Source organism: Mobula hypostoma, chromosome 3 (assembly GCF_963921235.1).
Source record: "Mobula hypostoma chromosome 3, sMobHyp1.1, whole genome shotgun sequence".
NCBI classification, from domain to species: domain Eukaryota; kingdom Metazoa; phylum Chordata; class Chondrichthyes; order Myliobatiformes; family Myliobatidae; genus Mobula; species Mobula hypostoma.
This window is the reverse complement of record NC_086099.1, coordinates 226,278,738-226,303,753: the sequence shown is the minus strand read 5'-3', so window position 1 is coordinate 226,303,753 and position 25,016 is coordinate 226,278,738. Positions and strand designations below refer to the sequence as shown.

At 43.0% G+C, this 25,016-nt stretch overlaps 1 protein-coding gene across 4 annotated transcripts in view; it reads left to right on the top strand.

The window, feature by feature from the left end:
* The window catches only part of cpsf1 (cleavage and polyadenylation specific factor 1), a 147,012-nt gene that overhangs the window by 37,890 nt on the left and 84,106 nt on the right, over window positions 1-25,016 (top strand). For 2 of the 4 annotated variants that reach the window (XM_063044660.1, XM_063044662.1), the window contains exons 8-12: window positions 7,216-7,355; window positions 10,058-10,168; window positions 15,447-15,540; window positions 17,154-17,241; window positions 19,326-19,457. In XM_063044660.1, coding sequence (XP_062900730.1) covers window positions 7,216-7,355; window positions 10,058-10,168; window positions 15,447-15,540; window positions 17,154-17,241; window positions 19,326-19,457 — 565 coding nt within the window. The remainder of the gene's footprint in view (window positions 1-7,215; window positions 7,356-10,057; window positions 10,169-15,446; window positions 15,541-17,153; window positions 17,242-19,325; window positions 19,458-25,016) is intronic. The other 2 variants (XM_063044663.1, XM_063044661.1) reach the window with 1 other exon arrangement.

Here is a 25,016-nt window from a genome sequence, read left to right as displayed (position 1 = left end):
AGTGCACCCGTGGCTGACAAGAGAAATTAGGGATAGTATCAATTCCAAAGAAGAAGCATACAAATTAGCCAGAAAAAGTGGTTCACCTGAGGACTGGGAGAAATTCAGAGTTCAGCAAAGGAGGACAAAGGGCTTACTTAGGAAGGGGAAAAAAGATTATGAGAGAAAACTGGCAGGGAACATAAAAACTGACTGTAAAAACTTTTATAGATATGTAAAAAGGAAAAGACTGGTAAAGACAAATGTAGGTCCCCTGCAGACAGAAACAGGTGAATTGATTATGGGGAGCAAGGACATGGCAGACCAATTGAATAATTACTTTGGTTCTGTCTTCACTCAGGAGGACATAAATAATCTTCCAGAAATAGTAGGGGACAGAGGGTCCAGTGAGATGGAGGAACTGAGCGAAATACATGTTAGTAGGGAAGTGGTGTTAGGTAAATTGAAGGGATTAAAGGCAGATAAATCCCCAGGACCAGATGGTCTGCATCCCAGAGTGCTTAAGGAAGTAGCCCAAGAAATAGTGGATGCATTAGTGATAATTTTTCAAAACTCGTTAGATTCTGGACTAGTTCCTGAGGATTGGAGGGTGGCTAATGTAACTCCGCTTTTTAAAAAAGGAGGGAGAGAGAAACCGGGGAATTATAGACCGGTTAGCCTATCGTCGGTGGTGGGGAAACTGCTGGAGTCAGTTATCAAAGATGTGATAACAGCACATTTGGAAAGCAGTGAAATCATCGGACAAAAGTCAGCATGGATTTGTGAAAGGAAAATCATGTCTGACTAATCTCATAGAATTTTTTGAGGATGTAACTAGTAGAGTGGATAGGGGAGAACCAGTGGATATGGTACATTTGGATTTTCAAAAGGTTTTTGACAAGGTCCCACACAGGAGATTAGTGTGCAAACTTAAAGCACACGGTATTGGGGGTAAGGTATTGATGTGGATAGAGAATTGGTTAGCAGACAGGAGCAAAGAGTGGGAATAAACGGGACCTTTTCAGAATGGCAGGCAGTGACTAGTGGGGTTCCGCAAGGCTCAGTGCTGGGACCCCAGTTGTTTACAATATGTATTAATGACTTAGATGAGGGAATTAAATGCAGCATCTCCAAGTTTGTGGATGACACGAAACTGGGTGGCAGTGTTAGCTGTGAGGAGGATGCTAAGAGGATGCAGGGTGACTTGGATAGGTTGGGTGAGTGGGCAAATTCATGGCAGATGCAATTTAATGTGGATAAATGTGAAGTTATCCACTTTGGTGTCAAAAATAGGAAAACAGATTATTATCTGAATGGTGGCCGATTAGGAAAAGGGGAGGTGCAACGAGACCTGAGTGTCTTTATACACCAGTCATTGAAAGTGGGCATGCAGGTACAGCAGGCGGTGAAAAAGGCGAATGGTATGCTGGCATTTATAGCGAGAGGATTCGAGTACAGGAGCAGGGAGGTACTACTGCAGTTGTACAAGGCCTTGGTGAGACCACACCTGGAGTACTGTGTGCAGTTTTGGTCCCCTAATCTGAGGAAAGACATCCTTGCCATAGAGGGAGTACAAAGAAGGTTCACCAGATTGATTCCTGGGATGGCAGGACTTTCCTATGAAGAAAGACTGGATGAACTAGGCTTGTACTCGTTGGAATTTAGAAGATTGAGGGGGGATCTGATTGAAACGTATAAAATCCTAAAGGGAAACAACAGGAATTCTGCAGATGCTGGAAATTCAAGCAACACACATCAAAGTTGCTGGTGAACGCAGCAGGCCAAGCAGCATCTATAGGAAGAGGCGCAGTCGACGTTTCAGGCCGAGACCCTTCGTCAGGACTAACTGAAGGAAGAGTGAGTAAGGGATTTGAAAGCTGGAGGGGGAGGGGGAGATGCAAAATGATAGGAGAAGACAGGAGGGGGAGGGATAGAGCCGAGAGCTGGACAGGTGATAGGCAAAAGGGGATACGAGAGGATCATGGGACAGGAGGTCCGGGAAGAAAGACGGGGGGGGGGGTTGACCCAGAGGATGGGCAAGAGGTATATAGGAGAGTGAGAGAAAGAATGTGTGCATAAAAATGAGTAACAGATGGGGTACGAGGGGGAGGTGGGGCCTAGCGGAAGTTAGAGAAGTCAATGTTCATGTCATCAGGTTGGAGGCTACCCAGACGGAATATAAGGTGTTGTTCCTCCAACCTGAGTGTGGCTTCATCTTTACAGTAGAGGAGGCCGTGGATAGACATGTCAGAATGGGAATGGGATGTGGAATTAAAATGTGTGGCCACTGGGAGATCCTGCTTTCTCTGGCGGACAGAGCGTAGATGTTCAGCAAAGCGGTCTCCCAGTCTGCGTCGGGTCTCACCAATATATAAAAGGCCACATCGGGAGGACCGGACGCAGTATATCACCCCAGTTGACTCACAGGTGAAGTGATGCCTCACCTGGAAGGACTGTTTGGGGCCCTGAATGGTGGTAAGGGAGGAAGTGTAAGGGCTCTATCCCTCCCCCTCCTGTCTTCTCCTATCATTTTGCATCTCCCCCTCCCCCTCCAGCTTTCAAATCCCTTACTCACTCTTCCTTCAGTTAGTCCTGACGAAGGGTCTCGGCCTGAAACGTCGACTGCGCCTCTTCCTATAGATGCTACTTGGCCTGCTGCGTTCACCAGCAACTTTGATGTGTGTTGCTTAAAATCCTAAAGGGATTGGACAGGCTAGATGCAGGAAGATTGTTCCCGATGTTGGGGAAGTCCAGAACGAGGGGTCACAGTTTGAGGATAAAGGCCTTTTAGGACTGAGATTAGGAAAAACTTCACACAGAGAGTGGTGAATCTGTGGAATTCTCTGCCACAGGAAACAGTTGAGGCCGGTTCATTGGCTATATTTAAGAGGGAGTTAGATATGGCCCTTGTGGCTACGGGGATCAGGGGGTATGGAGGGAAGGCTGGTGCAGGGTTCTGAGTTGGATGATCAGCCATGATCATAATAAATGGTGGTGTAGGCTCGAAGGGCCGAATGGCCTACTCCTGCACCTATTTTCTATGTTTCTATATTTAAATGTGCGCAGTATGCAGAATAAGGTAGATGAACTTGTAGCACAGTTTCAGATTGGTATGAATGAAGGCATTACTGAATCATGGCTGAAAGTTTATAACTGGGTGCTTAACGTCCAAGGGTGCACACTGTATCAAAAGGATAGGCAGGAAGGCTGAGGATGGAGACATTGAATCATTGTGGATTGAGCTAAGGAACAGCAAAGATAAAAAGACCCTGATGGGAGTTGTGTACAGACCCCCAGACAGTGGTAAGGGTGTGGTCTGCAAATTACAACAGGAGATAGACAATGTACGCCAAAACGGCAATGTTACAATAGTCATGGGGGATTTCAATATGCAGGTAGTTTGGAGAAGTCAGGTTGGTGCTTAATTCCAAGAGGAGGAATTTCTAGGGTGCTTGCGTGGTGGCTGTTTAGAGCAACTCATGGTTGAGCCCACTAAGGGATCAGCAATTCTAGATTGGAAGTTGTGCAATGAACTGGAATTAATTAGAAAGCTTAAGATAAAAGACCACTCTCGGTGGAGGGGGGCAGGGTGTGTGAGAGGTGATCATAGTATGAACAAATTCACCCTGAATTTTGAGGAGAAGCTAAAGTCAGATGTATTAGTATTACAGTGGGATAAAGGGAATTACAGGGGCATGAGAGACAAATTGGCCAAAATTGATTGGAAAATAACACTGGCAGGGATGATAGCAGAGCAGTAATGGCTGGAATTTCTGGAAGCCATTCGGAAGGCACAGGATATGTATATCCCAAAGAGGAAGAAGTATTCTAAAGGAAAGATGACAACTGTGAGAAGTGAAAGCTTACATAAAAGCCAAAGAGAGAGTACATAATAGAGCAAAAATTAGTGGGAAGTTAGAGGATTGGGAAGCTTTTAAAAGCCAGTAGAAGGCAACTAAAAAGTCAATAATAAGGTAAAGATGGAATATGAAAGTAAGCTAGCCAGTAATATTAAAGAGGATACCAAAGGTTTCTTCAGATACATAGAGTGTAAAAGAGGCGAGAGTGGATGTCAGACCACTGGAAAATGGTGCTGGAGAGGTAGTAATGGGGACAATGAAATAACGAACGAATTGAGTTAAGTATTTTGCGTCAGTCTTCACTGTGACAGTATGCTGGAAATTCCAGGTGTCAAGGGTCATGAAGTGTGTGAAGTTACCATAGCTAGAGAAAGTTTAGCAGCCATATTAAGAAATCAAAAGTAAACTTTTCTGCCCAAATAGGGCACAGAAAAGTTAAAACCAACCAATTCACAGCCTCCGATCAACGGAGAAAATTAAAAAAAAGACAATTAAGATGTTGAAGATGAAAGTTGATCCAGATAACTCTGGGCATCCGATGGAGAATCAAAAAAACGAAGGGCTCCATCTAACATGCGAATCCTTAGACGTGCAGGGTACAGCAGCGCTGGTCTTAAATCCATCTTATAGAATTCCGACATCACGGATCTGTAGCGGACCCGTTGGTCCCAGATTGGTTTACTGAAATCTTCCACGAATCGGAACTTAAGATCCGAAAAATCAATGAAACCTTTAGATCGAGCGAATCGAAACAGTCTCTCCTTGTCTTGAAAGTAATGAAAACATAAGATAACATGCCTAGGTCTATCTGACCTAGACGAGTGTGATGGGATTCTGTGAACACGATCCAGTAGCGGTGGTTGGTCAGGAAATACAGTAGGGAATGCATCTTTTAAAAGTTGAGAGAAATATTTCATGGGGTTGTTAGCTTCAACGGCTTCCCTCACGCCAATCATTCGTAAATTCTGCCGTCGCATTCTAGATTCCAAGTCAGAGTTTTTAAAAGTCAAAAAGTCAAGTTTCTTCTTCATTACATTAATTGTTTCTTCGATTTTCCCCATCTTAAGCTCACTTTGTTGCGCGAATTTTTGAAGATCAGATATAGCCGACTGATGTTCCGCAATACATGTTTGCATCTTATCAATTAAATCGGCAATTTTCTGGAAATTAGTTGAGATTTCCGTATGAATCAGGTCTTTAACAAAGCCTGCAATTTCCATACGAATCATCTCCCTAACAGAGGTTGAAATTTCCCTCTGAATTAACTCCGATATCGCTTTCAAAGTCACCGGTGATTCAGTCGGAGGGAAATCCGTAGCTTTCGGTTTAACCGGAGGTTTACCATCCTTGCCGTTTTTCCCGTTCTTAGACATAGCAGATCTAAGTATCATCCAATTGTCAGAGAATTCAGTTTAATTCAAAGTATTGTAAAAATTGATGCCTTAATGGTTAATTAAAGTATAGCTGACCATAGAGAAAAAAAAACTCAGAGGTAATGGAGCGAGTCAAGAACGCGACTTCACTCCATGAGCGCTACCGGAAGTCTTACCATAGCTAGAGAGAAGGCTGTTGGGAACTGATAGGTCTGAATGTAGATGAGTCACCTGGACCAGATGGTGTGCACACCAGTATTCTGAAAGAGGTGGCAGAAGAGATTGTGGAAGCATTAGTAATGATCTTTCAAGAATCACTAGATTCTGGAATGGTTCCGGAAGACTAGAAAATTGCAAATTTTTCTCCCCTCTTCATGAAGGGAGAGAGGCAGAAGAAAGGAAATTATAATCCAGTTAGTCTGACCTCAGTGGGTGGGAAGGTGTTGGAGTCAATTGGTAAGGATGTAGTTTCAGGGTACTTGGAGGCACATGATAAAATAGGCCATAGTCAGCATGTTTCTTCAAGGGAAAGTCTTGCCTGATGAAGAATCTATTGGCATTCTTGGAAGAAATAACAAGCAGGATAGACAAAGGAGAATCGGTTGATGTTGTACATTTGAATTTTCAGAAGACCTTTAACAGAATTTTCAGAAGATCCTGCTTAACAATCTATGAACCCATGGTATTACAGGGAAGATTCTAGCATGGATTAAGCCGTGGCTGATTGGCAGGAGACAAAGAGTGGAATAAAGGGAGCCTTTTCTGGTTGGCTGCGGTAACTCGTGGTGTTCCACAGGGATCTGTTGGGACTGATTCTTTTTACGTTATATGTCAATGATTTGGATGATGGAATTGATGGCTTTGTTGCAAAGTTTGCAAACGATATAAAGATAGGAGGAGGGGCAGTAGTTCTGAGGAAGAAAAGAGGCCACAGAAGGATTTAGACAGAGTAGTGCATGACCATACATTGTCGGGAAGAAATGAAAGGGCTGACTATTTTCTAAATGGAGAGAAAATACAGAAATAATTGGTTGTGAGGGTCCGGAGCTGACTGCCTGACATGATGATGGAAGCACAAACCCTCAACACATATAAAAAGTTTAGATGTATTTTCTGAAGAGCCACTCAATCCTAAACCAGCTCAAAAGTTGGAGGTTGGGATTAGGTTCTTGAGTACATTTTCTCTGAAAACTCTGAATCAGTTTTTACTCAGTAGTACTCAGACATTCTGCTAAAATGATTTATTTTTCTCTGATTCTGGTAGTTTGTGAGGTGAAATAGAAACATAGAAACCTACAGCACAGTACAGGCCCTTCGGCCCACAAAGCTGTGCCAAACATGTCCTTACCTTAGAACTACTTAGGCTTACCCATAGCCCTCTATTTTTCTAAGCTCCATGCATCCATCCAGGAGTCTCTTAAAGACCCTATCGTTTTCACCTCCACCACCGCCACCAGCAGCCCATTCCACGCACTCACCACTCTCTGCGTAAAAAAAAAACTTAGCCCTGATATCTCCTCTGTAACTACTTCCAAGCACCTTAAAAATATGCCCTCTCGTGCTAGCCATTTCAGCCCTGGGAAGAAGCCTCTGAGTATCCACACGATCAATGCCCCTCGTTATGTTGTACACCTCTATCAGGTCACCTCTCATCCTCCAGCACTCCAAGGAGAAAAGGCCAAGTTCACTCAACCTATTCTCATAAGGCATGCTCCCCAATCCAGGCAACGTCCTTGTAAATCTCCTCTGCACTCTTTCTATGGCTTCCACATCCTTCCTGTAGTGAGGTGACCAGAACTGAGCACAGTACTCCAAGTGAGATCTGACCAGGGTCCTATATAGCTGCAACATTACATCTCGGCTCTTGAACTCAATCCCACGGTTGATGAAGGCCAATGCACCATATGCCGCCTTAACCGCAGAATCAACCTGCGTAGAATGTTTAAAAGTACCATGAAGAATGTGTTTCTCATTGTAATTCTCTTTCCTTTTCCTCTCTGTAGTCGAGTGGCAGTGCGACAGGACACCTGCAGTATTGTTGCAATCTCATTAAATATCATGCAGAAGGTTCATCCTGTCATCTGGTCTTTGAGCAACCTGCCATTTGACTGCACCCAGGCCCTGGCGGTACCAAAGCCCATAGGTGAGTGAGTGAGTGACCAAGCTGGGGACGGGGAATGCTGTTGACATGCACAGCAAATCAAAGTAAAATGCATTACCATAGACTGCCTTAAGATTCATTTCCTTGCAGGCATTTACCTTTTTTTTACAAATTAGACCATAGACCATAATACCTGGGAGCAGAAGTTAGGCCTTGTGGCTCATTGAGTCTGCTGCACCATTCCATTGTGGCTGATTTATTATCTCTCTCAACCCTATTTTCCTGCCTTTACTCCATAACTTTTGACGTCCTGACTTATCAAGAACCTATCAGCCTCCGCCTTAAATATGCCCAATGACTTGGCCTCTATGACAATGAATTCCACAGATTCATCATCTGCTGGCTGAAGAAATTCCTCCTCATCTCAGTTCTAAAGGGATGTTCTTTTATTCTGAGGCTGTACCCTCTGGTCCTTGTCTTCCCCCACTATAGGAAACATCCTCCCCACATCCACTCTACCTAGCCCTTGGATTTCTTTATTTTCCTCTAAATGCCAGTAGAATATTTAATTTTCACAACTTGTCTTCTTTTGCACATTATTTGTTTGTCAGTCACTGTGTATGCTTAGTTTTTTTTGTAAATTGTATTTCATTAATTTCCTATAAAAGCCTGCAAGAAAAGGAATCTCAGGGTAGTAGATGAGCAGATGGGGCTTGTCAGTCGTGGTTGGCAGCTCATCAAGGAGTAAGAAAACTCCGATCTCAAACCTCCGCTGTCTTTTGGTTATACCCACTCATGGGGAAGGCTTTGGGAGTAAACCCTGAGGGAAAAATCCAGAACTGGATTCCCTAAGGCAGTCCTAAGTTTAGTTCAACACTGACTGGCCACTCTTGATGGTGCCAACCTGCTGTTCCTTTGGATTCATCAGCTAGTCAGAGAGGGCGAGCCTGCTGCATAGGTAACAGCTTGCTATCCACTTCTTACTGCTGTGGCTGACATATTGACAGAGCTAGGATGCAAGGTCCATGGTCGATCTCAACCAGTAGAGGGTGACTAATAGAGGAGCATGTGCAGTACGTTGATAATAAATTATACTTTGGCTTACTCTGTGTGTGCTACGTTGCCCATGTATGTATGCATCTGTGATTGTTTTTCTCTTTTATTGTAACTCATTTTCTCAGCAATGAGTCCCACACTTGGCTAGCACTTATTGCTCGTTCCTAGTTGTCCTTGGAGAGATGAGTTTCATCCTTGAACTGTGACAGACAATGTGATGAAGCTATTCCCACTGTGCCTTTTTTGGGTGGCTAGTTCCCTGATTAACACCCATCTGTTTCGATAGTATGGTGCACGATGGTGTAGCTGTTATTACAATGCCAGTGACATGTTCAGTTCTGCTGTACCTGTAAGCAGCTTGTTTGCATATTCTCCCTGTGCCTGTGTGGGTCTCTGGGTGCTCTGGTTTCCTCCCACATTCCAAAGACGTATGGGATAGTAGATTAATAAAGGGGCGGGATGGAAACGCAGCAGTTCAATGGGTTCAATTCCCGCTGCTGGCTGTAAGGAGTTTGTACACTCACCCCGTGACCACACTCCTCTGCCATTTTTCTCACATTCCAAAAGTATAAGAGTCTGTAGATTAATTGGTTGCATGGATAATTGGGTGGCATGGGCTCATTAGGCTGGTAGGCTGTCAATGAAGGAGACGTTCTTGGAGCCTTCTCTTTCCGCCAGCTGATTAATTGTCCATCATTGTTCATGATTAGATGTGGAATGACTACATAGCTTTGATTTCATTCCATCTGTGCATTAAAGGGTGTTGCATTTCTGATTTAATCTGTCTGTTTTGTTTATTTACAACGCACCAGTTGATTACTGAGGATTATATAGCCATAATTTTTAATCTTTCCATATTCTATTTTCTTTGCTGCTGGTCAAGTCCTTGGCCTTTCACAATTGTAAATTAGTGATCAGTTCGCTCCTGTACTGTTTTTTTCGGGTTCAGATGAAACATCATGTTCACAGATGGAAAATGTACATGTGTGAAGGTCTGACAACTGGTGCACATTTCTGCTGTCAGTGGCTGGGAAACTGAAGCCAGTCATTTTCAGGTAATCACATTCGGCAAATGCCTTCACTTCCTGAATTAGTTCCAGATCCCATTTATTTAAAAAAAGCTGCGGAGTAAAACAGTGGCAGGAAAAAAGAACGTATGACAGATGTCAGTTTGTTAATACAAATTAAAACAGGGCTGATAACAGAAAGTTCACAGGGATGTGGGATTGAGAGACAAAGAGAGCACAATCAGACTTGCAGCAAGGAAGGTGATGTAGTGGAGTCTCAGGAAGGGAAGAGGACGTTGCTGATGAACTGGACTCTGAAAACTCACATTCATTTCTCAATCATACTTTATTTACCTGGTCACAAGGAGATCGGCCTGGCCTCTCACCAAACTGTTCCGAAGTTCAGATAATGAAATGTCTTTTTTTTTCAAGTACAGAAATTGACACAGGGGTTTCCAATCTTTTTTTACGCCATGGACCCCTACCATTATCCGCGGACCCCATGTTGGGAACCCCAGCTAGGAAATGGATATTGACCAATTGGTAACTTTGTGGATGTTCAAATTGCTTATTTGCGTAATCAGACACCAGTCATGCTAGGGTAATGCGGGTTTTACTTTAGTCCAATGCCTTGTAAACTCATTTTCTGTCAGAATGATGTGGACTGCCTCCGTTTTGCAGGTGGTGTGGTCATCTTTGCAGTAAACTCATTACTGTACCTCAACCAGAGTGTCCCACCCTACGGGGTGTCCCTGAACAGCCTGACTAATGGGACAACGTCCTTTCCACTCCGTAAGTTGTCAGTTTACATTGTTTTGTCTTCCCTGGTCTGGAGCATCGTGGGGCATGTACTAATTAAAGATCTGAAATGTGAATCATAAATACAAGAGATTCTGCAGATGCTGGATGCTCCTGTCACACTGAATATATGCATGCATACCTCGACTCATTCTATCCTCTTGGTTCAATCCTTTCCCGCCAACATCCACGATACTTCAAATGTTCGCAATCTCCTCAGCAGCTTTCAGTTCCCTGGCCCTGATTGTGCCTCATTTCACCATGTATGTCCAGTCCTATAACTTCTGTCCCCCGTCAAGAAGGCCTTAATGCTCTCCACTTCTTTTCTTAACAAAAGACCCAACCAGTTCGCTGTCTCAGCCGCCACCCTCTTCCATCTGGCTGACTGGTCCTCAAATACTCCTCACCCTCAATAATTTCTCCTTTGGTTCCCCCCACTTTCCCCAAACTCAAGGAGTAGTCATGGGGGACATGCATGGGCCCCAGCTATGCCTGCCTTTTCTTTGGGTACGTCAAACAGTCCATCTTCCAAGCCTTCCCTGTTAGTGCTCCCCAGCTGCTTCTGTGCTACATTAACAACTGCATTGGTGCTGCTTCGAGCACCCATGCTGAGTTCTTTAATTTCATCAACTTTGCCTCCACCTTCCACCCTGCCCTTAAATCGTGTCAAGTGAAGTTTATTGTCATTTAACTACATACATGTGTATAACGTATGTAACATTATAATGTATATAGAAAGAAGACAATGTTTCTTTGAACCAGGATGTAAAGCACAGTTGAACACATAACATAAGATAACTTATGATATTAAGGATAAGGATGAATCACACATAAATAACAAACTAAAGTGCATTAACATTAAACACTGTAAGATATAGAACAGATTAACCACCTTTGAATACAATGTAGTGGAAAGGGAGTTCAGCAGCCGAATGTCCTTGGGAAAGAAACTTTCTCATTCTAACTGTTCTTGTTTTTATGCATCATAGTCTCCTGCCTGATGGTAGAACGTCAAAGAGGATGCTGAATGGATGGGTGGGATCCTTAATACTAAGGGCCCTGTGTATTCAGCACTCCTGATAAATGTTCCCAGTGGATGGTAGGGAGACCCCTATGATCCTTTCAGCTGTTCTCACAATCCTTTGTGGGTGGGGGGGGGCGTGCGACCCTTGCTTGTCTCAGTCTTAGTAAGTGGAAGCACTGCCCTGTGCCGCCCTGTTCAGGGAGGTGATCTGTGATATGAATTACCAGGAACCTGGTGCACTTATCTCTCTCTACGGAGGACTCTTGTATTCGCAGAGGGGGATGGATCGCCTGCACCTTCCTGAAGTCCACAATGATTTCCTTTGTCTTCTCCCCATTCAGGCTTAAGTTCACATGGTCCATTTCTGACACTTTTATTTCTCTGTCTCCATCTGTGAAGGCAAACTGTCTGCCGACATCTTTTATAAACCTACTGATTCCCACAGCTATCGACTTGCCTCTTTCTATTCTGTCTGCTGTAAAAATGCTATTCTCTTTTGTTAATTCCTTTGTCTCCAGTGGTTTCCTCCTCAGAAGAGGCTTCCCTTTCCAGGGCATCAGAGAGGTCCTACTTCTTCAAGGAATGGAGTTTCCCTTCCTCCCATTGATTTTGCTCCCACCCTCATCTTCTCCATTTCTTGACATCCACGCTCACCCTATCTTCCTGCCGTCTTAACGAGGATGGATTTCCTTTTATCCTCACCTAACACCATATGAACCTCTGCATCCTGTACATCATTTTCTGCAACTCCCACCATCTTCAACAGGATCCTTTCATCAAATACATCTTTACCTCCCCTCCCCCCTCCCCCATGACACTCTGCTTTCCACAGGGATTAACTTCCTCATTGATTCCCTTGTCCTTTCATCCCTCCCCACTAATCTCCCTCCTGACACACGTCCCTGCAAGCGACAGAAATGCTACACCTGCCCATTCACCTCCATTCAGCACTCCAAACAGTCCTTCCAGGTGAGGCAGTACTTCACCTGCAAATCTGTTGGGGTCGTCTATGGAATCCGGTGCTCCTGATGTGGCCTGCTCTACGTTGGTGAGACTCGACATAAATTGGAAAACTGTTTTGTTGAGCACCTCCACTCCATCCGCAAAAAGTGGGATTTCCTGATAGCCAACCATTTTCATTCCTGTTCCCATTCCCATTCTGACATGTCAGTCCATGTGTCACCGGTGATCAGCCTGATGTAATGAAACAAGTACCACAGTTGATTCTTTTCCACCTTTATTAGTAGCAAGCTACGAGAGAGAACCCTCCTTCTGCACTCACAGAGTCAGCTACGGAAGTTTCTCTGTCGAAGTACAGAGATACAGAGTTTTTATACCATCTTTGTCACGTATGCAGAAAACAATTTCTAGCTAATACCCACAGTCACATGTTCTGCAACAGTGATAGTCCGAGACAAAGACCACTTAATCACCTGTCGTGATAGAGGAACAAAACCTCATCTTTTATATGCTTGCCTTCAACTCAATGGCATAAACATCAATTTCTCCTTCTGGTAATTCTTTATCCCTCTCCATCCATTCTTCTGTTGCCCATTCTGACCCCCTTTTCTCCTCTCCTCACCTGCCTGTCACCTCCTTCTGGTGTCTCTCCTTTTCCCCATTCTCCCATGATCTACTTTCCTCTCCTATCAGGTTCCTCCTTCTCCAGCCCTTTGCCTTTTTCACCTATCATCTCCCAGCTTCTTTCTTCTTCCCTTCCAGCCCCCCTTCTACCACCCGCCTGGCTTCACCTATCACTTCTTAGTTTGTCCTCCTTCCCCTCCTCCCACCCTTTTTATTCTGGGATCTTCCCACTTCCTTTCCAGTCCTGATGAAAGGCCTCTGCCTGAAATGTCAGCTTCACTTCCTTAGATGCTGCCAGACCTGTTGAGCTCCGCCAGCATTTTGTGTGTGTTGAAATGTGAATCATGTTTGTGTGCTGATCTTTTAGGGTGGGATCCTTCGTCTGATGAAGGATCTTGTTCTGAAATGTGAGCTGCCCATTTCCCTCCATGGACACAGTTCCTCCAGCTCCTTTCCACATTGCTTAAAGGGGATTAAAAAAAAATAGGTTTGGTTTGGAAACCTTGCACCCTAGTCACCGCACCCACTACATTGGCCAAAGAGACAGCTCAGTACATCACAAAAACAGCCTCCCCTCAGGGACTCTGTCTATACTTACTACTTCCATAAAGCAGCTGCAATAATCAAAGAGCACCCCTCAGACATTCTCTCTTCTCTCCTCTTCCATCGGGCAGAAGATACAGAAGCCTGAAAACGTGTACCACTAGGCTCAAGGATAATGACTATCCCTCTGTGATAATGACTATTGAACGGTCTCCTAGTATAATAAGATACACTCTTAATCTCACAATCCTGATTGTTAGGATCTGCACTGCCTCTGTACTGTAACACTTCGGTTATTGTATGAACAGTATACAAAACAAGTTTTTCATGTACCTTGGTATATATAACAATAATATAGCAATTTGAATTCCATAGTTTAAAATTATATAATTATTTATCTTTTTCTCTCACATTCACCATATTCTCATTAAGCACGACAAACTGAATAGGTGTTCATTCATTCATTCCTATGTGGTTGTCAGTTGTGTCGGATGATAATAGGAATCATGTAGGAGAGTCTTTTAAAGTGGTAAAGCTGTTGCACTGGGGCAGTTCCACTCTTGACCTTGGATGTCCAGGTCCAGTGGTACGAGTAGTCATCACAACTGGGGTCTTCCTTGGTTGCAGTGAATGACCATGACTACTTCTGTGCTTTGTCATGCCCTTCGTCTCCACAAAGCATTGCGGAACTGCCTTCCTGGTCGATGGATCTCTGTGTATTTTCATATCCTTGTGACTCTTCTGGGAGTCAGGAATGACGAGCAGTCTTAATACCAATATTTCAATTTATCTTAGAGTACAAGCATACAAATACTAAGCAAACTAAATAAAGAGCTGAGAAATGAGGCTGAGAGAAGAATGCGGAGACAAAAGAATAAAGATGCAAAGAAGCCATGATGGGCACCTCTGAAAACTTGCCACTTTAATAATGATATAAGGAAAATTTCTTAGATGGGAATGAATTGGTCAATAGGCTACATAATTAAAACATTCACATCACGTAGGTAATGTGCTGATACTTAGCCAATGAGAAATGAGAAAGGTGATGAACTGCCACTTTAGCTGCTATACCGCTTTCTGCCAGTGAGTGGAAATTTCATGAGTCTGTTTAAGAAGTACAAATCTTATAAAAAGTGTGAGTTTTCAGCCTCTTGTACCACCATCGTGATGGTAGCAATGAGAAGAGGGCACATCCTGGGTGATGGGGGCCCTTATCTGCACCCTTCACAAGATAAACATAAATTCCACACAGTGGTGACAGGAAAGAACACAAGTAGTACTCAGCCATCTCCATCATTGGCTCTAGTCTGCTCAGAATTGAGGACACCTTCAGAAGACAGTCCCTCGAAAAGGCAGCATTCATCATTAAGGACCCCCATCATTGCTACCATCAAGGAGGAGGTACAGAAGCCTGAAGAGACACATTCTACATTCTAGGACAAGCTTCTTCCTCACCTTCGTCAGATTTGAACGGACAATGAGCCATGGACACTAGCTCACTTTTGTTTTTCCTTTGTTCTCTTTTTGCACCACTTATTTGAGTTAATATTTTTTCTAGTTATAACATAGCTTTTAATTACGTATTGCAATGTACTGCTGCCACAGAACATATTACATAATATTTTAATAAAAGTCAGTTGTCCATATATCCCTGGTTTTGCCATCCGGTATCTTTTGTTTCCTTCCTTTATTAGTGCTTGTGTTCTGAATGAAGCTTGTCATAGCTTAGTACCAGATCAGAATCTACATCACCACTGGTTGAATAGTTGGGAAGATTAATTATTAGTACAGTGAACTAATAATTGTCAATTCACCTTCTAGCATGTCCCTCTTCCCCTTTCTCCACCTTGTTCTGGCATCTTTCTTTCCAGTCCTGGTGAAGGGTCTCTTCCTAAAACGTTAACTGTTTATTCAATTCCGTAGATGCTGCCTGACCTGCAGAGTTTTACCAGCATGTTGCTCTGGATTTCCAGTATCTGCAGAATCTCTTGTGTTTGTGATTTTGATAATTGCCCTTGTGGAGTATATTCATATAACTAGGACTTCTCACCGTTTACTAGGTCATCTTTGAGCTGTGTATCAGAAACCATTCCTCTGAGTGTTTATGTTTGTATTATAAAGGGATTCAGGAGGGGGTGAAGATTACGCTGGACTGTGCCCAGGCTGCTTTTGTGTCCTATGACAAAGTGGTCATTTCCTTAAAGGGAGGTGAAATGTAAGTATTATTCTTTCATTTCAATAAATATTTGGTACATAATAATATGATAGGCAGCAAAGTTCTTTGTTATAATATCCTCTTTCATGCTTCCCATAAACAGTTTTCATAACATTTGAAGATTAGACTCCATGTGAGGGGCTCTAAATGCAGCTTTCTTTTGTAAATAGATTGGGAGAATGTGAATTTAATAAATAAGGGTCAGGATTTCTTTGAATGGAAAGACCATAAGACATGGGAGCAGAATAAGGCCATTCAGCCCATTGAGTCTTCTCCGCCATTCCATCATGGCCGACTTATTATCCCTCTCAGCCCCATTTGCCTTCCTTCTCCCATAGCCTTTGGTGCCCTGGCTAATGAAGAACCTGTGAAACTCTGTTGTAAATATATTCAATGACTTGTCTATTGAGGTTAGGCTAACTGACCTATAATTTTCATTCTTTTGCCTTCCTCCTTTCTTAAAGAGTTGAGTGACATTTGCAGTTTTCCAGTCTTCCGGACCATGCCAGAATCAAGTGATTCTTGAAAGATCATGACCAATGCATTTGTTATCTCTTCAGCATCCTCTCTCAGGATTCTGGGATGTAGTCCATCTGGTCCAGGTGATTTATCCACCTTAAGACCTTTCAGTTTTCCAAGCACTTTTTCCTTTGTAATAACAATGGCACTCACTCCTGCTCCCTGACACTCACAGACCTCTGGCACGCTGCTCGTGTCTTCGACATTGAAGACTGATGCAAAGTACTCATTAAATTCATCTGCTATTTCTTTGTTCCCCAGCATCACTAACTCGCCAGCATCATTTTCCTGTGGTCCAATATCAACTCTCACCTCCTTTTTACTCTTTATATAACTGAAAAAACTTAGTATCCTGCTTTATGTTATTGGCTAGTTTGCCCTCATATTTCATCTTTTCCCTTATAGCTTTTTTTAGTTGCCTTTTGTTGGATTTTAAAGGCTTCCCAATCATCCAACTTTCCACTTACTTTTGCTACCTTATATGCCCTTGTCAGCCACGGTTGCCTACCTCTGCGATTTGAGAACAACTACTTCTGTGGGACATATCTACCCATTCAACAAGTTACCTTTCTTGTGATCCGACACCAACCTGATTTTCCCAATCCCCTTGTATATTGAAGTCCCCCACTATAATTGTGACATTACCCTTATTACATGCCTTTTCCAGCTCCCTTTGCAATCTCAACCTTACATCTTGGCTACTATTTGGAGACCTATATATGATTCCCATAATTGCTTTTTTTTACCCTTGCAGTTTTTTAACTCTATGTCACCTCTTTCTAAAAATGCAATTTCATCTCCTACCAACAGAGCCACGCCACTTCCTATGTCTTCCTGCCTGTCCTATCGATACAAAGTATATCCTTTGATGTTAAGCTCCCATAGAGCGATACTAGGCTGTACATAAGTTGACTAATGGGAAATAATAAAGGAGAGGTGGAGTTGGTGGGTGGAGGTGTTGATCAGCCTTACTGCTTGGGGAAAGTAACTGATTGGGTTACATTCTCCTTTGCACATGTGTACTGGCAACGACATTAAACAGTCTTAAGCAACCTTGAAACATCTGAGCAGCTGCCGTTGTTTAATCCCCACAGATATGTGTTGACTCTGATAACTGACGGAATGAGGAGTGTCCGTGCTTTCCACTTCGACAAGGCAGCGGCCAGTGTTCTTACCACTTGTGTAAGTTCTAGCACTCATTTATTCTGATTTTCCTTCTTTTATGAGCTCCTTGTTAAGTACTAATGAAAGTTTTGTAAGCATGCTCAATCCTGTATGGAATTCTGTATGTAAAAGATTAACTTTATTTGTCATATGTGCATCAAAAAATACAATGAAATCCATCGCTTCAGTACAGCCATAGACTGCTGGGGGCAGCCTGCAAGTGTCACCATGGTTCTGGCGCCAATATAGCACAGCCACATCTTGCTAACCGTAACTCATATGTCCTAGGAATGTGGGAGGAAATCAGAGCACCCAGAGGAAACCTACACAGTCACAGGGAGAACATAGCAACTTCTTAAAGATGGCGGTGAGAATTGAACCCTGTTCTTAGAACAGGTGCTATAACCGTTCAAAGGTTCATTTATTATTAAAGTATACAACTCTGAGATTCTTCAATTCTCCGAGAAGCCTTGAAACCAAGAAAGAAAAGAAAGGCAGCATAATCATCAACTCTTAAATTGTTCCTCCCACACAAAAAAATAATGAGAAGACTGAGTGGGAAAACACAGAATATTAAAACTATAAGGCTGGAAAAAAAACAGTCTACAGTCCAAGTCCTCATTCAAAACCACAGAAAAAAGCTGGGCAACCCTCTCTGGGTGCATTATACTAACTGCTACACTACCCTGCTGCCATACCATCTGCTAGAACTACCTTGGGGGGAAAAAAATGGGAGGGCAGTAATGTCTCCCTCTGATCTTAGATTGCTAACACCTCGAGTTGCTTCCTGATCTATCAGTGCTCTTTGAGTAATACACATCAAAGTTGCTGGTGAACGCAGCAGGCCAGGCAGCACCTCTAGGAAGAGGTACAGTCGATGTTTCAGGCCGAGACCCTTCGTCAGGACTAACGAAGGGTCTCGGCCTGAAACGTCGACTATACCTCTTCCTAGAGGTGCTGCCTGGCCTGCTGCGTTCACCAGCAACTTTGATGTGTGTTGCTTGGATTTCCAGCATCTGCAGAATTCCTCGTGTAACAGTGGTCTTTGTTTGTGTGTGTATATACATGCACACGCGCACCAGTGTGAACGAGAGCCGTTGTAGAAATACTACCATAATTGTTTAGAAGTTTCCGTTATGATATTTGCTGATGATTTGAGTTTAGATGATCAAGTACAATTTGAACAAGTTTAAAATTTTGAGTACACACACAAAATGCTGGAGGAACTCACAGGTCAAGAATAATCACAGGATAGGAATAAGCAGTCGACATTTTGGACTGAGACTCTTCCACTCCATAGATGCCGCCTGACTTACTGAGTTCCTCCAATATTTTTTGGGTGTTACTCTGTATTTCTAACAACTGCAGAATCTCTGGAGTTTAAACTTGAAATGTGATGGAAGTGGGGAAGGTATGTTCTGACGTGGGAAAGAGAACTGATGAGGTGTGATGAATACTAAAATTTAGTTACTTAAAGAAGAAAAATTAGAAAGCTGTTTTTCCACAAAGGGATGTCAAAAATCTGGAAGGAACTCTTCCAGTGGTTGGGAGTAATTGGAGCTTCCAATACCTGGAGTGATATCTTCCCACATATGGTATGATAAATGGAGTCCAGTGGAGTGGTAGAACTAAAGGTCTGTTCTTGATGCAACACACACAAAGCTGAAGGAACTCACTGAATCAGGCAGCATCTATGGAGGGAAATGGATGGTTGACGTTCTGGTGGAGACCCTTCATCAGCCTTGAAACCCCGAGGTCGATTTGTTCGGTGGCCAGTGGCCCGATGTCTGAGAGTCTGGCGCCAAGGGCAAGAGGCCCAGAGGTGGCCTGTCCTGGGGTTAGAGGCCTGTCTTTGTGTGTGAGTGGGTGGGAAAGGGGCTTGTTTCGCTGCTGTTGTTTTCTTCTGTTTTGTTGCTGCTGCTGCTGTTGTGCTATTGAATATTGTGGGCATGCTATAGTAGCACTGCTATAGTAGCAACACTTGTGGGCTGCCGCAGCAAATCTGTTGGTTGTGTTGGTTGTTAATGCAAATGACGCATTCCATTTTATGTTTTGATGTACATGTGATAAATAAATCTGAATCTGGACTAATGTGTTCGCAGATGACTACTCTGGAGCCAGGCTATCTGTTCCTTGGGTCCCGTTTGGGCAATTCCCTTTTACTGAGGTATACAGAGAAACTGCAGGAAGCTCCAATGGACGTTGGAAAAGATCGGGAGAAACAGGTATTAAATGTAATGTTCTATAATTTATCTTTGTTTGCTGTTAGTGTTGAATAGTGGAAAAATAATCTCATTTAATAAAATGTTGGTGTTTTATAAGTATAGATTGAGTGAGCTAGAACTTTTCTCTTTGTAGCGAAGGAGAATGAGAGGTGACTTGATAGAGATGTACAAGATGAGGGGCATAGGTAGAATGGTCAGTCAGAGACTTTTGCCAGGGCTGAAATAGCTGACACAGGGGCAGTGTCTTTATAATTTCAGGGTTCAAAGTAAATTTATTATTGAAGTACATATGTGTACTTTGAGATTCATTTTCTTGTGGGCATACTCAATAAATCTATAGAATAATAACCATTACAGGATCGATGGAAAACCGTACCAACTTGGCGCTCAGCCAGGGTGCAGAAGACAACAAATGGCAAATACAAAAAGAAAGAAATAATAATAAACAATAAATATCGAGAACATGAAATGAAGAGTGTTTGAAAGTGAATCCATAGGTTGTGGGAACATTCAGTGATGGAGTGAGTTCAAGAGCTTGATTGTTGAAGGGTAATAACTGTTCCTGAACCTGGTGGTGTGAGACCTGAAGCTCTTGTACCACCTTCCTGATGGGAGCAGCGAGAAAAAAGATGGTGGGGGGTCTCTGATGATTGATGCTGCTTTCCTGCAACGTTTTGTGTAGATGTGCTCAATAGTGGGCAATTGTAAGCTATCTGAAGGAATTTGAATATCAGGGGTAGGTTTTTTCAACACAGAACATTGGGTGCATGGAATGCCATGCCAGGGATGGTAGAGGCAGATAGATTAGGGGCATTTAAGAGACTCTTAGATGGGCTCATGGATGATAGAAAAATGGAGGGTTTAGATTGATCTTAAAGTAGGTTGAAGTGACGGCACAACTGGGCCTAAAAGGCCTGTACTGTACTATGTTCTATGGATATGAAAGGTTTCGAAGGGTTTGAGCACTTTGGTCAGCATGGATGAGTTACGTGAAGGATCTGTTTCTGTGTTGTATTATTCTGTTATATGAAGCCGTTTGGTCTTTACATGGAGAAAAAGTTCTTCTGTTCAGAGTAGATGTTATCAACATGGTTATCAAGCAAAATTTTCAACTTTGTATTAACTCTGACTGATGTAAGTGTGCAACAAGAGGAATTTTATTTTTAATTGTGTTGTAGATATATCTGTAGTGTTTGGTGAGCCCAAGAATTAGTGGTGTATACACTTAGTTTCCTTGTTAAGGTTACTCATTTATCCAGTGACTTTAGGGCTCTGTTAGTCCTTCATTCAGTGTACATATGTATTTATGTACATACAAGAATTAAGAAATACAAGAAAATGTGTTTTTAACTACAACCTCTGGATTTGTTTTTTGTATTGATTGATTGACATAAGGCGTGGAGTTAGCCCTTTGAGCTGTGCCGCCCAGTGATCCCCCGATTTAATCCTAGTCTAGTCACGAGACAATTTACAATAAACAATTATGCTACCAACTGGTATATTTTTGGACTGTGGTAGGAAATCCACACAGTCACGGGGATAATGTACAAACACCTTACTGACAGTGGCAGGAATTTAACCCGGGTTGCTGGTACCGTAAACCGATGTCCCAATGCAAGAAAAGTGCTGGAGGATCACGGCAGGCCAGACAGCATCAGTGGAAGGAAATGAACAGTGAGCATTTTGGGCTGAGACCCCTCATCGGGACCACCACTTTGGCTGTTCACTTCTCTCCATAGATGCTGAATTCCTCCAGCATTTTGTGTGTGTTGCTCAGGATTTCCAGCATCTTCAGAATCAAAGGGGGCATAGTTTTTAAAAATAGATACTGGAATGGATATTCATTTATTTTGTAAATTTTCTGTGATTTGGGGGGAAAATAAATACATTTGACATACAAAATTGTGGAGGAACTCAGCAGTGCAAGCAGCATCTACGGTATGAAGAGGGATAAACAGTCGTCGTTTCGAGACAAGCCCCTTCATCAGGGAATAATGTTGAAGTGCGTAAGTTGTTAAACATGGCAGGGCAGGTTGAGAAAGTGGTGCAAAAATGTAAGGAATTTTGAGCTTTCTAGTTAGAGGCGTGGCTACAAAAGTAGGGAATTTATGATAAATCTTTATACACCAGTTGGAATATGGTTTTGCTTCTGGGGACTAGAGTTAAGATAGAGGCAAAGTGCAAGGAAGGTAGAACAATATAAAGAAAGTGAGAAATAGAGGCAGTAATTTGCCCCTGGTGCCTGCTCCCCCATTGGATGTGGTGACTTCCACCTCCAACAGTGGTGACCTTTTATCTCAGTGCCATCTCCCTGCCCAAAAATCTCAAAGTTCTAAGTAAATTTATGATCAAAAAATACTTAATTTCTTCTTGAATACACTTGGCATTTAGCTTTCAAAGCCCTCTTGTGGCAGAGAATTGCAAAGGTTCATAAATATCAAGGTGTAGAAATTTCTCCACATCTCCATACTGAATAGTCAATGCCTTATTTTAAAATTGTGACCTCTGTTATAGACACCCTAGCAAGGGAAACAGTCAATTTTGCTTCAACTTTGAGGCATTGAGATATATATTGAGGAAATGGACAGATATGGATCATGGCCAGTCAGAAGAGATTCTGTTTGGCACAGGCATCATGGGCCAGAGGGCTTGTTAACTGTGCTGTACTGATAAAGTATGTAAAGGGTTAAAGTGGTGGGTTAAACATAGCAGCCTGTTTTTCTGCAAGAAGTTGTTGATGATTAACACGTGCTAATCTCACCATTCGTTCAGCCATATTTCTTCCTGCAGTTAGACAGTTAGTGCTTCAAGGGCCGTGTTTCTTTGTACTGTTACGCACATAGATAAGACCGGCTCCAGCTTGATCTGTGTGGGTGTACGTGAGTACATAGCCCTCCATTTCTCTGTCATCCATGTGCCTAGCCTAGAGTCTTTCAAATGACCGTAATGTATCTCTTTCTACCACCACACCTGGCAGGGCATTCCACACACCTACCGCTCATTGTAAAAGCAGCTTACTCCTGACACCCCATACTTCCTCCACCCAACTTAAAATTATGCCACCTCATATAAGACATTTCCACTCTGGGGAAAAGTCTCTGGCTGTCAAATTTATGCCTCTTATCATCTTACAAATTTCTATCAAATTACCATAGACCATAAGACCATAAAACATAGGAGTATAATTAGACCATTCGGCCCATCGCGTCTGCCCTGCCATTCAGTGATGCCTGATCCTATTCTCCCCCCTCCTCAGCCACACTCCTTGGCCTACTCTTTTCGTAACCTTTGATACCGTGACCAATCAAGAACTTTATCAAGTTCTGCCTTGAATACACCCAACAACCTGGCCTCCACAGCTGCCTGTGGTAATAAATTCCACAAAATTCACCAACCTCTGGCTAAAGAATTTCTCCTCATTTCTGTTTTAAATGGGTGCCCCTCTATCCTGAGTCTGTGGCCTCTTGTCCTAGACTCCCCCACCATGGGAAACATCCTTTCCACATCTACTATGTCCAGGCCTTTCAACATTTGAAAAGTTTCAATGAGATCCCCCCTCCCTCTTTGTTCTAAATTCCAGCGAGTACAGACCCAGAGCTATCAAACGTTTCTCGTATAATAACCCTTTCATATCCGGAATCATCCTTGTTAACCTCCTCTGAACCCTCTCCAAAGCCAGCACATTTTTCCTAAATGAGTAGCCCAAAACATTTCACACTACTCAACTTGAGGCCTCACCAGTGCCTTATAGAGCCTCAGCTTCACATCCCTGCTCTTGTATTCTAGACCTCTTGAAATGAATGCTAACATTGCATTTGGCTTCCTCACCACCGACTCTACCTGCAAGTTAACCTTTAGGGTGTTCTGCACAAGGGCTCCCAAGTCTCTTTGCATCTCAGATTTTTGGATTTTCTCCCATTTATTTCTTCTACCAAAGTACATGACCATGTATTTTCCAACATTGTATTTTATTTGCCACCTTCTTCCCATTCTTCTTATCTGTCTAAGTCGTTCTGCAGCCTACCTGTTTTCTCAACACTACTTGCCCCTCCACTAATCTTCATATCATCTGAAAACTTGGTAACAAAGCTATCTATTCTATCATCTAAATTATTGATATGCAGCATAAAAAGAAGCAGTCCCAAAACCAACCCCAGTGTAACACCTCTAGCCACTGGCAGCCAACGAGAAAGGAATCCTTTTGTTCTTCTACCAATCAGCCAGTGCTCTAACCAAGCCAGTAGCTTTCCTGTAATATCACGGGCTCTTAACTTGGTAAGCAGCCTCATGTGTGGCACCTTGTCAAAGGCCTTCTGAAAGTATATATATGCAACATCCACCGTATCCCCTTTATCTATCCTACTTGTAATCTCAAAGAATTCCAACAGGTTCGTCAGGCAATATTTTCCCTGAAGGAAACCACGCTGACTTTGTCCTATCTTGTCCTGTGTTACCAAATACTCCATAACCTCATCCTTAACAATTAACTCTAGCATCTTCCCAACCACTGAGGTCAGGCTAACTACCTATAATTTCCTTTCTGCTGCCTTTCTCCTTTCTTAAAGAGTGGAATGACATTTGCAATTTTCCAGTCCTCTGGTGCCATGTGATTTGTGAAAGATTATTACTAATGCCCCCATAATCTCTACCACTACCACTTTCAAAACCCTAGGATGCAGTTAGAAACATATAAAACCTACAGCACAGTACAGGCCCCTTAGCCCACAAAGTTGTGCCAAACATGTCCCTACCTTAGAAATTACTAGGCTTACCTGTAGCCCTTTATCTTTCTAAGCTCCATGTACCTATCCAAAAGTCTCTTAAAAGACCTTATCGTATCTGCCTCCACCACCATTGCCAGGAACTAATTCTGCTAGACGGAGCAGAGTGGTGGTAGAGGGGAACACTCTGAAACTTTTCGATGATTTTAAATTCCCTGGCCCCCACCGCTTTATTTTCACCATGGATGTCCAGTCCCTATATACTTCCATCCCCCATCAGGAAGGGCTCAAAGCTCTCCGCTTCTTTTTGGATTCCAGACCTAACCAGTTCCCCTCTACCACCACTCTGCTCCGTCTAGTGGAATTAGTCCTTACTCTCAATGCTCCTCCCACTTCCTCCAAACTGAAGGTGTAGCTATGGGCACCCGTATGGGTCCCAGCTATGCCTGACTTTTTGTTGGGTTTGTGGAACAATCCATGTTCCAAGCCTATACTGGTATCTGTCCCCCACTTTTTCTTCGCTATGTCGATGACTGCATTGGCGCTGCTTCCTGCACACATGCTGAGCTTGTTGACTTCATTAACTTTGCCACTAACTTTCACCCTGCACTCAAGTTTACCTGGTCCATTTCTGACACCTCCCTCCCCTTTCTAGATCTTTCTGTCTCTATCTCTGGAGACAGCTTATCCACTGATGTCTAAGCCTACTGACTCTCACAGCTATCTGGACTATTCCTCTTCTCACCCTGTCTCTTGCAAAAATGCCATCCCCTTCTCGCAATTCCTCCGTCTCCGCCGCATCTGCTCTCGGGATGAGGCTTTTCATTCCAGGATGAGGGAGATGACC